The sequence below is a fragment of the Odocoileus virginianus genome, chromosome 1 (genome assembly GCF_023699985.2).
Source record: "Odocoileus virginianus isolate 20LAN1187 ecotype Illinois chromosome 1, Ovbor_1.2, whole genome shotgun sequence".
Lineage (NCBI taxonomy): Eukaryota > Metazoa > Chordata > Mammalia > Artiodactyla > Cervidae > Odocoileus > Odocoileus virginianus.
In genome coordinates this window covers 96,569,151-96,584,429 of record NC_069674.1, presented here as the reverse complement: position 1 = coordinate 96,584,429, position 15,279 = coordinate 96,569,151, and the positions used below count along the sequence as shown (strand labels likewise).

The 15,279-nt window shown below is 39.1% G+C and overlaps 1 protein-coding gene across 3 annotated transcripts in view; it reads right to left on the bottom strand.

Annotated features, from left to right (window-relative positions):
* COL28A1 (collagen type XXVIII alpha 1 chain) overlaps window positions 1–13,718 on the bottom strand; it is a 186,720-nt gene extending 173,002 nt beyond the window's left edge. For all 3 annotated transcript variants that reach the window (XM_020898977.2, XM_020898978.2, XM_070471132.1), the window contains exons 1-5: window positions 13,610–13,718; window positions 10,152–10,309; window positions 8,768–9,324; window positions 2,341–2,361; window positions 664–720 (exon numbers count right to left, since the gene is read on the bottom strand). In XM_020898977.2, coding sequence (XP_020754636.2) covers window positions 664–720; window positions 2,341–2,361; window positions 8,768–9,324; window positions 10,152–10,272 — 756 coding nt within the window. In that variant the 5' untranslated portion in view covers window positions 10,273–10,309; window positions 13,610–13,718. The remainder of the gene's footprint in view (window positions 1–663; window positions 721–2,340; window positions 2,362–8,767; window positions 9,325–10,151; window positions 10,310–13,609) is intronic.
* Between the last annotated feature and the right edge of the window lie 1,561 nt (window positions 13,719–15,279).

Here is a 15,279-nt window from a genome sequence, read left to right as displayed (position 1 = left end):
TCATTGTGATGTCGTTCCCAACACCTTCCCAGAATAGACATGGCACCTACCAGGTATTAATGCAGGATATAAGGGAAGCACGCACGTCTTTGGGGATTATCTTTTCAAGTACTGAACCATGTTAGCAAATCCTGCCATTTATCTCCAGTTGCCAAGTGGTGTCTTCCATTTCACACAATTCACTAATGTCCAGAGGTCCCTAACAAGCTTCCTCCCCACTAGGCATTTTTGGAGTTACACTTGGTTAAGTGTGAAGACTCAGTTAACTTCTGGAGCAGTCACTTGTTTGTAGTTGGAAGTGGGATGAAGCTTTGCCTAGCTCACCGAGGACCTATATGAACCCTTTCTCTATATTTTCACTTCAGTATTGAGAAATTCTGGCTCCAGTTGTCACATCAGAAGAGATGCTGAGATATGAGATCTCCTCTGTGGGAAGAACATCTGATTTTAAGGCAAATCTGCCCTCAGTTCAGGTCAGTAAAATCCCAAGCTTATTTCTTAGGACAGAGTGTATCCCTTTAGGAATAAAAGAAAGACACAACATTTCCGTTTTTGCTGCAATTTGCTTTTCAACAGCACAAAGTAGCCCAGTGTTTTCAGCATAGAGTATCATGGCTAGGACTTCCTGAGCTGACCCTAAGTTCAAAGCAGAAATATACTCACAGGAGACCCTGGATCGCCGGGATCCCCCTTCTCACATTCACAAATCTTGCGTTCACACTAAATCAACAATGAAACACAACATTAACACACAGTGAAATAGAGGATATTAAATCTCATTCAACACATAACTAAATGGAGTACTCCCTTGAAGAAACTTTACCTTGAAAATTTATGGAGCTTTGGCTCTCCCTATTAAATTCTTCTAAGAAAACTCTGAGCTAGGAAGAGCCAGCTAATAAAGTATTAAATGTTGGCATGGTTAAATAAAATAGACCTCCCATTAAAAATGTATGTATTAATATAACATCTACTCATCAGTTAAAATGAGAACAAACATTTTCAGTGGACTTTTGGAGTTTTCTGCTATTTTTCTTCTATATAACACATCCAGGCTCAATAACATACAAAGATCAAATGCTGCTTTACTCAACAAAGGAAAAATTTTGATTTAAACCATATTTTATCAATCCTAACATGCATCTTTTTCCTTATTTTCACATCTTTGAAATCAGAAGAAGTATTCTATGAGTCAGGCTTGACCAGGATGAAGCTGGTGTTTTCTGCACATGCCCTTCAGCTCTTCCAGAATGAGATGGAAGAAAACTCCAAAGACACAACCAGAGCACTTGAAGAAATGCTGTGTCACCTATACTTTTTGTGGCACAGGGGCCGGTATTGTGTGCAAAAGCCAGGGCAGCAATGACTCTGAGATAGAAAGTGATTCAGAAGATTTCAACTTTGAATGCAAAGAAGTGGTAGAAATAACCAATTTAGTTTGCTTATATTTTCTCTTTTAAGTATGCACAAAAGTGATACAGGATTTAAAAATCTATATCTAAGTACATCTAAAAGGACTCTTGCCTTAAGTATAAAATGAAAAATTGTGATTCATAAGAAGGCACTGTATCATATTTTAATTGGGAGAGAGCTTTTTTAAAATCTCTCTAAATGGCATGTAAAATAGTGATGTATCTGACCATGTATGACTCAGTGAAGCATGGTTTTCTACAAGCTTTGGCTGGCTCGTAGTATTTTATGTGATACTACTCATAAGTGTCCTCATGTTAAAGAAACAATTTCTCAAACTAGGTTCAGATGTTCTAAACCCTCTGCCCAGAAACATATGTCCAGTACTGCAGTCCTCAGCAAGCTGATGGCCATCCATTGTGCTGAGTACTGTCCAACCAGTATTGGCCAGCTTCCTTCGCCAGTTTGTCTGGTGGCCACCATCAGGGAGGAGAATGAGCTCAGTCAGTCATCAGGTAGCGGGGATGACTCTGAGCCCTGTCCATTAGCCAGGAACACTACTTCATCCTGGCCAGCTCAAGACCCACTAGAGTGGAGGACCCTCATGAGAGGGGGGTATTGAGACACAGCTGGGATGAAGGAAGCAGCATGAAAGTAAGCAAAAACTGTATCATCTGCATTATCACTGATTTCTAAAACCACTCTCCAAAATCATTTAAATACTTCCTACTTTTTCTAAAATTTCCAACCTGCAGTGGATATGGCAGCATAAAAGAAATCAAGTGGCTGCCTCAAAATAGAGCAGCTCATTTTAAAAAAGTAAGAATTTTTATTTAGTCACACCTTACCTTCTAATGTGAATTATAATGCTGATTTGATTATGTGAGCGTTTTAGAGTAATTCATAGTCATCAAAGCATGTGGTGCTTACCTTCTTTTCAAATAAGATATCCTAGGAGGGAAAAAAGATTGAAACATTAACTCAATTCATGATTCTGCTTCCAGCTTCTTATTAGCCTTAATTATTCCCAATGGGATATGCAATTTCCAAGAAGAATAGCACTTCAGCCTTTTTAACCTTGTAAAAGCAATAAAGCCCCAGCCAACCACCCAAGGAGCACTCTGAGCCATATACTAATAGAAGACATGAAGGGTACTAACATTCATTAAAAATAATTTTTTTCTAGGAACTTCATCTTACTGCATCCCATGTTTTCTCTCTTGTTCCTTTTTATCAGCTCTAGAATCTCCATAGTTTGGCTACAAGCTCAATCAGCCATAATGAGAATTTTCTTTCTTTTATTTACAAAGACTTAGGCAGAATATGCAACTGTGTATTTTCTCTTCTCTATTTTTCTATCCCTATGTGCTGTGCTGCGCTTAGTCACTCAGTCGTGTCCAACTCTTTACAACCCCCAAGGACTGTAGCCCACCAGGCTTCTCTGTGCATGGGGTTTCTCCAGGTAAGAATACTGGAGTAGGTTGCCATGCCCTCCTCCAGGGGATCTTCCACACCCAGGAATCGAACCCAGGTTTCCCACATTGCAGGCGGATCAGATTCTTTAACATCTAAGCCACCAGGGAAGACCAAGAGTACTGCAGTGTATACCCTATCCCTTCTCCAGGAATCTTCCCGACCCAGGAATTGAATGGGGTTGTCCTGCATGGCAGGCGGATTCTTTACCATCTGAGCTATCAGGGAAGCTATTTTATCCCTATACAGATGTGCATTTATTGTTTAGCATTAGAACGTTAATTTTAGGGTGATAACTTCATGAAACATTAATGAGCCTTCGAAGTCAGTGTGGTCCAGTGACTCATTCTGTCATAAAGAAACGAGACGCAGTGCTGTGACTTGCCCAGGGTCACACTGTTGGGCTAAGCTGCCTCACCAAGCTCAGCACTATTTCCTACTAAACCACACAGAGATGAATTAGCCAGAATATTTTTCAAAACTACTTTCAATTCATAATTTTAGAGAAATTCACAGTGTAGTTTTTGTCAGGCCTTTAGACCTCACTGCCCCACTCCAGTTCAGTGGGGTATTATTACCTGAAAAGTGTACTGAAGATCATGTCTGAATCAGTGGACACAAGCTATGTTTACAGATAGAATCATTACTCTCTGAAGGTAGAATTTATGTGTCAGATTAATGCCTTATGACTGAATCTGAGGGGTAGCTCACACATGATAAAATAGAAAATGGAAGCAAAAAGCACTAGAACATTTGTTGCAAGTTGTTAAAAATAAAGAATGTAATGAGGAAGCTAAAGATAAGTCAGAGTTGTACCTTTACAAAAGACTCTGCATCCTTTTAGTTTTGTTTTTACTCTACATCTGTTTTGATACAAATGAGTTGTTTAGAGAAGATATAGCAACTTGCTTTAGGTAGCTCTGGTGATTTAATCAGGCCAAAATTTAGGCTAGGAATTCAGTGTCATCTAGGGTTTTCATCCTAGATGAAATGTTTCCACCATTATCTAGCCACCTGACCATGGGCAAGTCATATAATCCCTCCAGTTCATTTTCCACATCTATAAAACAAGTAAGCTTGACCCTGTGGTCTTGGGAGCTGTCCAACTCTGGCCACAGACCCTATCTACCAAAAATCAGCATCTCAACTATGCTCTCTTTCTCTCGCCCTACCCCAGTGATTTTAAATTACTAGGCAAAGTAAACCCAGGCTGAAAGCAGAAGAGATACTTGTGTCTTTAAGAACTAGTAGGTCATGTGGACAATGGAAACTCAGCTAAACTGACAAGTTTAATGTAAAGCAGCATTACCCTCTCCAGAAGATTTGGCTGTGCCTAGAAAGTTGAAATTTACATGCTTTATCTCCAGGCTGCCCAGGACAAGTCCTGGCTTCCAACTGTGATCCTGACATACTTTCCAGACACACCCTAGAGAAATTCTTGTATAGCTCAGCATTCGTTGTTTTTAATAGCGAACAATTTGAAATAAAATGTCCATCAATAACATAATGGATCAATAAGCAAAATACCACTCAGCAGTTAAAATCAATGTATTGAATTTATATATTTTAACAGATAAATTTTCTAAAAAGTTGAATGAAAAAGAAAGTTGAAGATGCATGCCTAGAACATGATCTGAATTGTGAAAATATTTAAAATATACATCAGAAACATGGTTTCCTCTGAGAGGGAGAGAAGGAAAAGAAATCTGAAAGAGAGGCAATAAAGCAACTAATAATTCAAGTCAGACTGTAATATTTGAAAATAGCTACTGAAATAAAGAAAAATTCAAAGTTGTGTCCCTTTATCATATTTTTATACTAAGCAATATCCTTATCAATTTTAAACTCATGAATTTAGCCACTAGTGCGGCAGATGTGTAATTTTACACTTTTTTAGCTTTTTCTTTGAAAATTCAATTTCTGCTTTGCCACATTACCCTTTAAATGTATGTGCCACGAGGCTTAAAAGCTGTAACAATGCAACTAATTATTTTTGGAACTCATTGGCTTTTGTGTTTGCTTGAATTTATATTTCCGTGGAAACAAAAATGGACCCAAACCTCACGATAGATAAGACTGTTTCAAACAAGAGCAAAGCTGCATTCCCTAAGGCCACTTGCAATCCCCCAGTGATAGAGAACGCCCCACAGCAAGCTGCGTGGGAAGGAGAGCCTGGACTTGGCGGGCAGAGGAGGAGGAATAGGTTCTTGGAATTGGTTGGCCTTCTGGATGGTTTTGAATAAAGGGATGCAAAGGACCAACTCATTAATGGAATGTTGTTCTATATGTCAAAGTCGATAAGGAAAAAAGGCATAAAGACCCATGTGGGCAATCAGACAAAAGAAACACTGAGGAGCGACATTTTTAAAAAGTGGACAGAGCTGGAGCCTTGGAGAGTAGTGAGGCATTTTGCTCAAGCAGAGAGGCAGGCCATGCGGAGAGCAGCTGGGAGAACGTGGGCAAAGCCAGAGGGAAGGTCCTGTTCAATGAAAGTCTAGGTGGATACTGTGATTTAAATGAAAAAGTGTAAATAGAGAAAGGACCTCAACAGAGCAAAAAGAAGGGGCATTTTATTAACAGAGTCAGAGTTTTATGATGGTAGATATGTGGGAAAAAAAGAAGTCTAGAATGGAATTGCCAGTTTTGTGAGTGACCATGAGGTCAGTGCTCTCAGAAGGGAGCAGAGAAAATGTGAGGAAGGTGCCAAAGTTACTAGCATGACAGCAAATAGGATGAGAATAAAGAACTTAGTAGGCAAGGATTACAAATTCTATGACAAAAATAATATTTGCAACTTAATATAGCAGAAGAATAGCCATTATCAAATCTCAGAGAACAGAAATAAGGCTCTAAACAGAGGAGGCCTTGAAAAACTGGGAAGTGGACCATCCTAATAAATCAATGAAGCCTAGGATTCTAAAGATGATATAGAAATGATGAAGTTGATCCCTTCTTGCTCTGTGAGGGAGAAGATGCGCTAAATTAATGTTTTTCTTAGTAATCTCCAAATAAAGAGACCCATTTTTTACAGTTGTTATTCCCATAAAGACTTTTTTTAAAGCTTAAGGTCAAAGGTAATAAAGACTTTGTTTTAATATCCACATACTCTCTCTTGCTCTTTTAAAGGACCAAGTAATATATCCAGAAGGTTGGTTTGAATGTGTTTGTTTAGGGTTCAGTACTATTCTGTAAATCATAATAAAACAGAAACATGAATATTTTCTTTTTGGAATCATCAGGTCTCTCTTGGGTAATTTAGAACTTAATTGTTTTCAGGGTTTCTTACATGATACTTCCTGATAGAGGTGCCAAGGAACATGCAATGATTCCTTGATTTTTCTGGGCTCCTGCAAAACCTATTCACCGTGTACACTCCTGTCCATAAATTCAACTAAAGTCTACTCTGCAATGAAAATAATAAACTGATAATACAAAAACAACCCAGATGAATTTCAGAATCATTACACTGGGAGGATGGAGCTGACACAAAAGGAGTACGCATGATGTGAGCTTGTTTATATAAAATTCTAGAAGATGTACACTAATTTAGGGGGACAAGTCAGGTCCGTAGTATCTCAGGAACAAGGAATGCATGTATTGCAAAGAGGCATAAGGAAACTTTTAGAGATGATGGAAATGTTCCGTATCCTATTTGTGTTGGTGGTTTCATGGGTGAATACATCTAGAAAAACTCAGGGAATTTTGCATTTAAAGTAGATGAAGTTTTGTGCTTATACATAAGTAACTTATTTTTTTAAGTCAACTTCATGATTATTTAAACTTCATGATTCTTTCAAAAGAAAAAGTTTAAAAAATTGAACTACAGATGTAACAGAAACAGATTAGATAAGGGCTTTTCAAATAGTCTGAGCAAAAGTCCAGTTTTGCTTCCTAGACAGTGGCCATTTGAAACATTGATACTTAGTATATATCTCTTTGAAAAACCAGATAAGCTGTTTGGATCCTGCAATTTGTTTGGAAAGCAGCACCTCCTTCTAAGAAATGGCTTGTTCACAGAGCTTCCATCTGAACAAACAAGCTGAAATTAGAGGATGCTACGGAAGTGTAGAGTCATGAGGATGCTTGGTCATTTTTCGGTTTCCCCAGAAACAGCTTTGCTTCGGATGTACTGCCAAGAGCCTGCGCTCTCAGTTGGGCAGGAGTTCTTAGCGAGGATGTGTCTGGAGGGAGTATGAACCTCCTGAGCTGACACATCTGGCCAAACAAGGAGCTGCCTGTCCTGTGTCTTCTCCAGGCAGCAGCAGCTGACTCATTATCACAACCCCAGGGTTCTTTCCTGCACATGCTGGAAACTTCTGTCTCATTCAGTGGTGAGGACTCAAATTAGGCACAGGCAGGGCTAGGCAGTTAGCCTGACCCCCCTGCACGCTCCCTTTCCTGCAGAAGAGATGCTCACGTAAGCATTCACCCCAGGTACCTGAGGGCTGAGCCCGTCGTCTGAGGTCTAGGCAGAACTGCCCCCTCGTCTTCCCCTAATGCCCAAGTTTCAAAAGCCTAAAAACAGCAGTAGGTTTTGGAGAAGGGAAGTTTCTTAACTGTTTCAAGGAATTTTTGCTTGAGAAAACCTTTAAAAAATTACTCTCTTCTCTCCCAGTCTAACTTTACAGGGTCAAGCATGCAGGCTCTGGGGTCTTTGCCTGGCCTTAAATTTTCAACTATGCAATGGAGATAATAAGAGTACCTACATTATAAGATTGTTGTAAACATTGAATAAAAGAAAATATATAAAGCACTCAGAGAAATGCCTAATACACAGCACTCAAGACATAATCACTGTGATTAGGTAAGAAAAACCCAGCGTCTTGTGCTAAAAACAACTGAGAGTAACAAAATCAAAGTAATGTTGGGAAAAAGAATTGAGAGATGGGACAAAAGGAGCAAGACAATCTCTGAAAGAGGGCCTGAGGTTTCTTCAATCGATAGAAAAGAGCCATATGAAGTACTCAGGACCTAAAGGACACATCAGCCTAGCCCTCTTGTCAAGAATTTTTTTTTAAATCAGCATTTTTAAGAAAATTAGGGGCTTCCCTGGTGGTCCAGTGGTTAAGACTCCATGCTCTCAATGCAGGAGACACGGGTTCAAACCCTGGTCGGGGAACTAAGATCCCACATGCCATAGAGCATGGCCAAAACAAAATAAAAATAAACACCTTTAAAAAAAAAAAAGAAAGAAAATTAATTTTTGACACTTAACAAATCAACCACCTTATCTCCAGGAGTTCCTCCTTGAGAAATGTGGTGAAGAGGAATTTTGTTTTGATTGCTTTGCGTTGTGTTTTCCCTAGCAGCGAGGAAGGGTTCTTACAACCAATGAAGAAAAGCAGTGATACCGCCAATCGTGACTTAAAGTTAGATGACCTTGTTAACACCTAAGAATCAAGGAGATAAATTTTCAGAATGGAAGTCTGCAACCTTCACTTGAGCATAATATGGCAAATGATGAGACAAAGGGTCAAAAAATATTTCTGCACAAGTGGAACAGGAAAAAAAGAACTTAAGACAAATATGGCAGATTGTAATTTGACCACAAATCAAATATAAGTCGGCAGTGTTCACCGAGCTCAGGATGCACAAACAGGAGTCCCAGGTGGATGATTGGAAATGAATCCTTCCAAACTCTTCAGCACTGGCTGAGGGTAAAGTTAGGAATGCAATTACAGAGAATTAGCCTGGTACCTCCCCAGTTTATGTGGTGCAAACTGTCAAGAATATAGAGACACATCAGAAAGATTCTTCTTTCCATTTCAAAGGTAGATTTTTTTTCCCTTTCATCTTTTTGTCCTATTATCCTTTCAGAATTTGTGAACAAATTATCAGCATTATAATAAGAAATATATATAAAATCAACATGTTAGGTACCTACCAGGCGATCCTGAATTTTGTCAACAAGGGTTGAATCATTCAACAGGAGAATGGGTACACTGGGTAAATCCCCAGATATCAAGCGCAGTTTGGTTTCGTTGACTATAGTAGAAAGTCCAATGGTGATAAATAATATTCCTGCAGTTCTGGCATCTTCAGAAATACTTTGAACATCTGGATTCTTCGGATGGTCAATGCCATCAGTCATCAGCACAGCCACTTTCACGCCATCCTTACGCCCTTCTCTCTTAAGTAGCCTTGTGGCATTGGCAATGGCATAATAAGAGAAAGTACCTTGCCCAATGAAACTCATAGACTTGACCCTCTGTTTAAAAGTCTGTAGATCCTTCCAGGAGGAAAAAGGTGGATCAATTTGGACAGAGCTGCTAAACTGAAGGGCTGCCAGTTTGATGTCATATTTCAAGGACCCCACTGGGGTCAACTGAAATATCTTGTCACTCAAGCTACCCACAAAATCTTTTTGTTTGTCAAAGAGAAAAATTTTGGAACTTTCAGAGCTGTCGATGACGAAGACAAGATCTATGAAGCACGTGGAGTCTGAAATAGAGCAAATAGATTAGGCAGCATCCTTGTCCCCACTTGTAAAACAATTTTGCATGAGGAAAGCCCTGAGGTGTGTGGTCTGAATTGCTGATGTCCAAGAGCAGAAGGAAGTAAAAAAGAGAGGCACCTTGGAGATCGGGCTTACATTGTAAATAACTAAATCTCTTTCCAAGTCTTCAAATTCCTTTCCTCTTCTAAAATCATGCAAATCAAAAGCAAACAAAATACCATATGTTCTGAGCATCTTCCTAAGGTAAAACTTACTTAAAGTGAGAGGAAAAGAAAGTACATTGTAGTCTAAAAATTCAACAAACACTAGGCAAAGTTGTCTAGAAGTAAATAATGCTCTGCCTCATTCCCAGATTGTGTGACATATTGGTGAGGCCCCATCTTGTTTGGGTGCAATTTTTAGTTTTTTAACATTTTTTAAATCAAGCGAGAAAATGACTGGATGCATCACATTGCAGCAGTGGTGAGGGACCAAGAAACCTAATAGTGAGAACTGAAGGTTGAATCCTAGCTCTGTGACTTGCTAGCTAATTTGTCTGCAGCCTCAAGCATGCCACTTCACCTTCTGGGCCTCAGTTTCTTTATCTATGTGAGTGGCGTTCTCTGTTGTGCCCATTTATGTATGCTGTCTAAGTACCCATGTAAGTATGCTCTGTCAGTATGTAAGGTGCCTTATGATCATATCAAAATAGAATATCACATATATACATAAATATGTGGTTTGCTGTTTATACCATGTGCTATTTGGAAAAATTCATTTTAGGGTTTTAAGAAACTAAAACTAACAAAGATAAAATAAAACATTTTTTTACCCTGGAGATTTTTCCTTGCAAGTAAATTGGTCTTTGAGCCTTTCTTTCTTTGTCCATATATTGCTTGATTCATAAAAGCTGGCAAAAGCAGGAGATACAGGACAAAATGTCTGTTCCACATTATGATGGATGGTGAAAAATCATCCGCCGTGTAGCACCTTTAATTTAAAAAATCAGTTATAAATACTTTAATAAGATATAGAGTTTGCTATTTTTAATTTCAAGCTGGTAAAACTGAAAGCTGGCATGTGGAAAGAGAAAAGGGTTTTTCATTCATATTTATGGAGAATTATCCACATGGGGATTTTTAAAGTTTCTAATCTAAATAAATCATGGTGACACAACCAAATACCTATTAATGAATATTTTTGTATATTCAAAGAGTTACATCCAAGTAGTCTGCATTTCCCATTATGTTATGGGGAGCAGGAGAGGGAAGAGCTATTTAAAAACATTTCAGTCCCACTCTATATGATGACTGTGTTTCAATCACAGGGTCTGTTTGACATTTCCACATTCTCCAAGGTAGTATCAGATTGCTACAAGGTTGTTTTATCCATTTTCATTATGACTAACTCCTGACCATGCCAATATTTTTACAGGGTTGTAGAGAGCCACCACGATTTCAGTCTTAATATTACATGCACAATTTCAGTGAGTTCAGAGGTCGTCAAAAATTGAATTGCCCTTCTGTTTCCACAGAACCCCATTTTCTACATTTACTTTGTTAACTTCATCTCCACTGGAGCTTCAAGCTGTCCTACAGCTGCATATCCCATCAGTCAGAAGAGTGTGAGAGCAAAAAAAACAAAAACAACAAAAACCAGATTTGCTAAGGGTTAGCTGGAAGAACTACTGAACAGAAACAGGACTTGAAATCAGGAAGCAAGCCCCACTGAAAGGCCCTGTGAAACTTTTTTTCTGGATAGATTAAAATATAATCCTGTATTTAAATCTTCAGCAATCTTCAGCACTCAATAAGCCCAGCTATGTACCAAGAGCATTTAAAAGCCACAGACTTGCCTGGCAAAAGAAGACTCATGTGTGGCTAGCCCAGTAGACCTGAGAATGGGAGTAAGAAGGCTTATTTTGAACCCCATGTTTTGCATGGTTTGGAAATGCTTGCCAGCTTGAAGTGTATACACTTTAGAAGTTCTGGTAAAAGAATCACACTTTCCTTCTTTGGCACCTTGCCTTCAGGGAATGGTAAACTGGGAAATCATAAGCATGAATTTTTCCAGACTCTGAATGGGGGGGGTGGGGCAGTTGGAAATACATGCTAAGGCAGTAAGGAATGAGATGGGAGACTGACTTCTTCATACATGCCAGATGGAGAAGCCCCAACGAGAAGCAAAGCCATCGGATTGGGGAAGAATCCGTGGAGGGCTCCAGGCCGTAGTCTGCCCCTAGAATAGCCTTGATTAGCAGGAAGCTTATTAAGGTGGCCTTGTATCAGTATGGCCAAGTGTGCTTGTGTGTGTGCCCAGTCGCTCAGTCATGTCCAACTCTTTATGACTCCATGGACAATAGCCTGCCAGGCTCCTCTGCCCATGGAATTCTCCAGGCAAGAGTACTGGAGTGGTTTGACATTCCCTTCTCCAGGGGATCTTCCTGACCCAGGGGTCAAAACCATGCGTCCTGTATTGCAGGAAGATTCTTGGGACTTCCCTGGTGGTCCAGTGGTTAAGACTCCATGCTCCCAATGCAGGGGATCACAGGTTTGATCCCTCATCCGGGAACTAGATCCCACATGCCACAACAGTATGGCCAGAAAAATAACAAAACACCAAAGGAAGATTCTTCACTGTCTGTGCCACCATATCTCTTGGCATTTGCCTCACATGCAATTGATCAAGTGTTAACTGCTCTTCAGACCAGGTATGCTAAGATTTGAAGACAACTAGGTGTTAAAAGGGACTTCCTGGTAGCTCAGATGGTAAAGAATCTGCCTGCGATGCAGGAGACCCGGGTTTGATCCTTGCATCAGGAAGATCCCCTGGAGAAGAGAATGGCTACCCACTCCTGCATTCTTGCCTGGAGAATCCCACAGACAAAGGAGTCTGGTGAGCTACAGTCCATGGGATCGCAAAGAGTCGGACATGACTGAGCAACCAACACTTTCACATTTTCACATTCAAAGCTGTGTATCAAAATGCAGTCACTGTTACCTTTTCAGAGGGGGAAAATGTATAACATCATGTCCCTGGTATTACATATGACTTCTTTCTTTTGTTGACCCTTGTACTTAAAGAAGTTCTTAGAAGTTCTGGAAATAAGAGACTGAAAATTAAATTTCATTGAGAACAAGAGAGATTTTATAAGCTTGTAGCTTGTAGATCAAGACAACTCTTCAAAAACCTAAAGAAGGGGATTCCCATGCAGGATCCTGAGATGAAAACCACTATTTCTCTTATTTTCAGGCCTCATTTTGGGCTTCGGAAATGCTGGCTTTAAATAGATATCTTTCCCCTAAACTAGGCACTTGCTCAGACAGTTTGTTGATGTGTAATTATGAATTCACAACTGAAGCCTTATGTATATATAATTGATTCATTAGCAATAATCACAATATCTCATACTTTACTACTATTTGTTCTGACATTTTTTATCTAGTTCTCCCAAACCAAAGTCATGCTGTTGCTTTCCAGTATTAGCCAGAGGACACCCATACACTTTCTTTGTTTAATATCTTTTTTTTTTTAGTTTAATATCTTAAGAGTCCACTCATTTTGGAACCCTTTTGTCATGTTTTATTTTGCCTCGGTTTTTAATACTTCCCACCTTTCTCTCATTTAGATGTTATATACAAGCAAAATAGGTTTCAGGGGGAAAGAGTCATTAGTTAAATAAAGGAAATATAAACCTTTGTGCTTACTACAGTTTGCATTTCATAAATGCAGAAACAATTGTTACCTTTAATCAAATGCCATAGTTTTGGCTTTTTTGTGTGAAATTTATTTTGGGTAAATAGCAGGATCAATAAATCCAAGAGAACTTATATTTTATGACTTTTTGGAAATAACATTATCTTTCAGCAAAGTTTACTAATTTTATTCACAATGTTTGCATCTCATTTGTTTTGCCGTGAAGATAAAGTGATCAGATACTTTATCCAAATCGTTAAACTTACCATGTTATAAAGCATTCTGCAGTGAATACTGAGTTATAAAAATGTGTCCAAATTAAAAAAAAGATGTCCCAAAAGATATTAACAGTATAACAATGCTACATAGTAGGCTATAAATTAAAAATCAATTTTGAAGTAGCTTTAAAATTTATATTTCTACATTTTAACAATTATTCTTATTTCCCTGACAATATAATTAAAGTAATAACAAAGGATAAAAAAATTTGATAAGCTTTCTTCACATAATAAATACATAAACTGCTTAGTCTTCCACAGTTCCTAGATGTCTGAACTGACTTCCAGTGATTAAAACAAAACAGTCATGTCTTACCTTATAAAGTTTATCAAACAGGAATTAAAGACTGGTTAAGCAAATGCCAACAGCAAGGACCATTGCTGAGGATGGAGCTGACTATTTGATATTGTTCTGTTCTGTGGGAAATAAAAATTGTCTTTGCTTTTAGATCTTTTGTAATTCTCTACTCATGTTTTTTAGACAAATAAAGCGAGAGTGGCTAGGCATTTGGCCAGGGTGCAAGATCTGGGTGGGATCAGTGAGTAATTTAAAGGAGCAGTGCCTTTCATAATAAGCCTCTGCTTTCCAGGCTGTTCTAAAAATAACTTGGGCAGATTTTCTACAGTTTAGACATTTATTGACCGCCTGCCTTTGTTTGACAGGCCATGTCCTCTTTCTGGTCCTTTGCCCGGGAGTTGCTTGGTAAGATACTGTTTCTGAAGAGCTCTGTGAAGGAGAATACGTCATACAGCTTGAGTGTGCATGCTAAGTCGCTTCAGTCGTGTCCGACTCATTGTGACCCCATGGACTATAGTCCACCAGGCTCCTCTGTCCATGGGACTTCCCAGGCAAGAACACTGAAGTGGGTTCCCACTTACTTCTCTAGGGGATCTTCCCAATCCAGGGGTCAAACCTGCATCTCTTGCATTGCAGAGGGATCTAAGTGACTGTAACTATAGAGTTAGGACTCTCATGAAAACGAGGTCTTTTTGTCGATGTTTAGTCATTAAGTTGTTCCAAATCTTTGTGACCCCATGGACTATAGTCCACCAGGCTCCTCTGTCCATGGGATTTCCCAGGCAAGAATACTGGAGTGAGTTTCCATTTCTTTGTCCAGGGGATCTTCCCAACCCAGACTCAGATGTAAATCTGGCTTTTCAACAGAGGCAATGGGTTGATAATTATTGAAGATAGGTGATGAGCATATAAAAGTTTGTGATTCTAGTCTTTCTACATTTGTGATTTTTGACAAGTTTCATAATCAAATATATAGACTATTGTATAGAATTTAGTCCTGGTTCTGTCTCTCACATGGAGACCTCAGTTTCCCACTTATGAAATGGAGGAAATTCAATTATTTATCAAGATTCTGTCAAACTGTAACATGACAAGGAGGATTACAATGGTCAATATTCTGAGGTCTCCATCCAGGAAAAGTGATCACTGTAGTCATTCCATTCTCTTTTTGCCCTGTTTTCTACCTGTGGTTACAGCCCATATTATTACTAAATCAATATTTGTCAGTGCAAAACATATTGTCAAGAAGCCACTAGACCCCTATACAACTTACAGCAGGTTTCTCTACAGACTGCTTCAGGTAAAGAAAGATGATCAGAGAAAGCGATAGGAGTGTTCATGTTATAATTTAGAATCGGCTTTCTTAGGAATCCATGTTAGCATTTATATCTCCACTTATAGTGACAGTAATAGCTTCCATCCATGAACTCTTTACCAGGTGCCAGGCACTGGGCTAAGTGCTTCACACACATTATGGGATTTAACCCTCCAAAAGCAAACCATCTGCTCATTGTAAGGACTGCAGGGGTTTGTGTTTTGCAGATAAAGGATGTTGAGAAAGAGAGGAGCTCACTAACCTGCCCATGGTCATACTAATGCTAGAGAATACCAGAATGGGATCTTAACTCAGATCTCTCTGATCCCTGAGGCTGCATCATTAAGTTTGACATCCATGTGAAATGTGAACA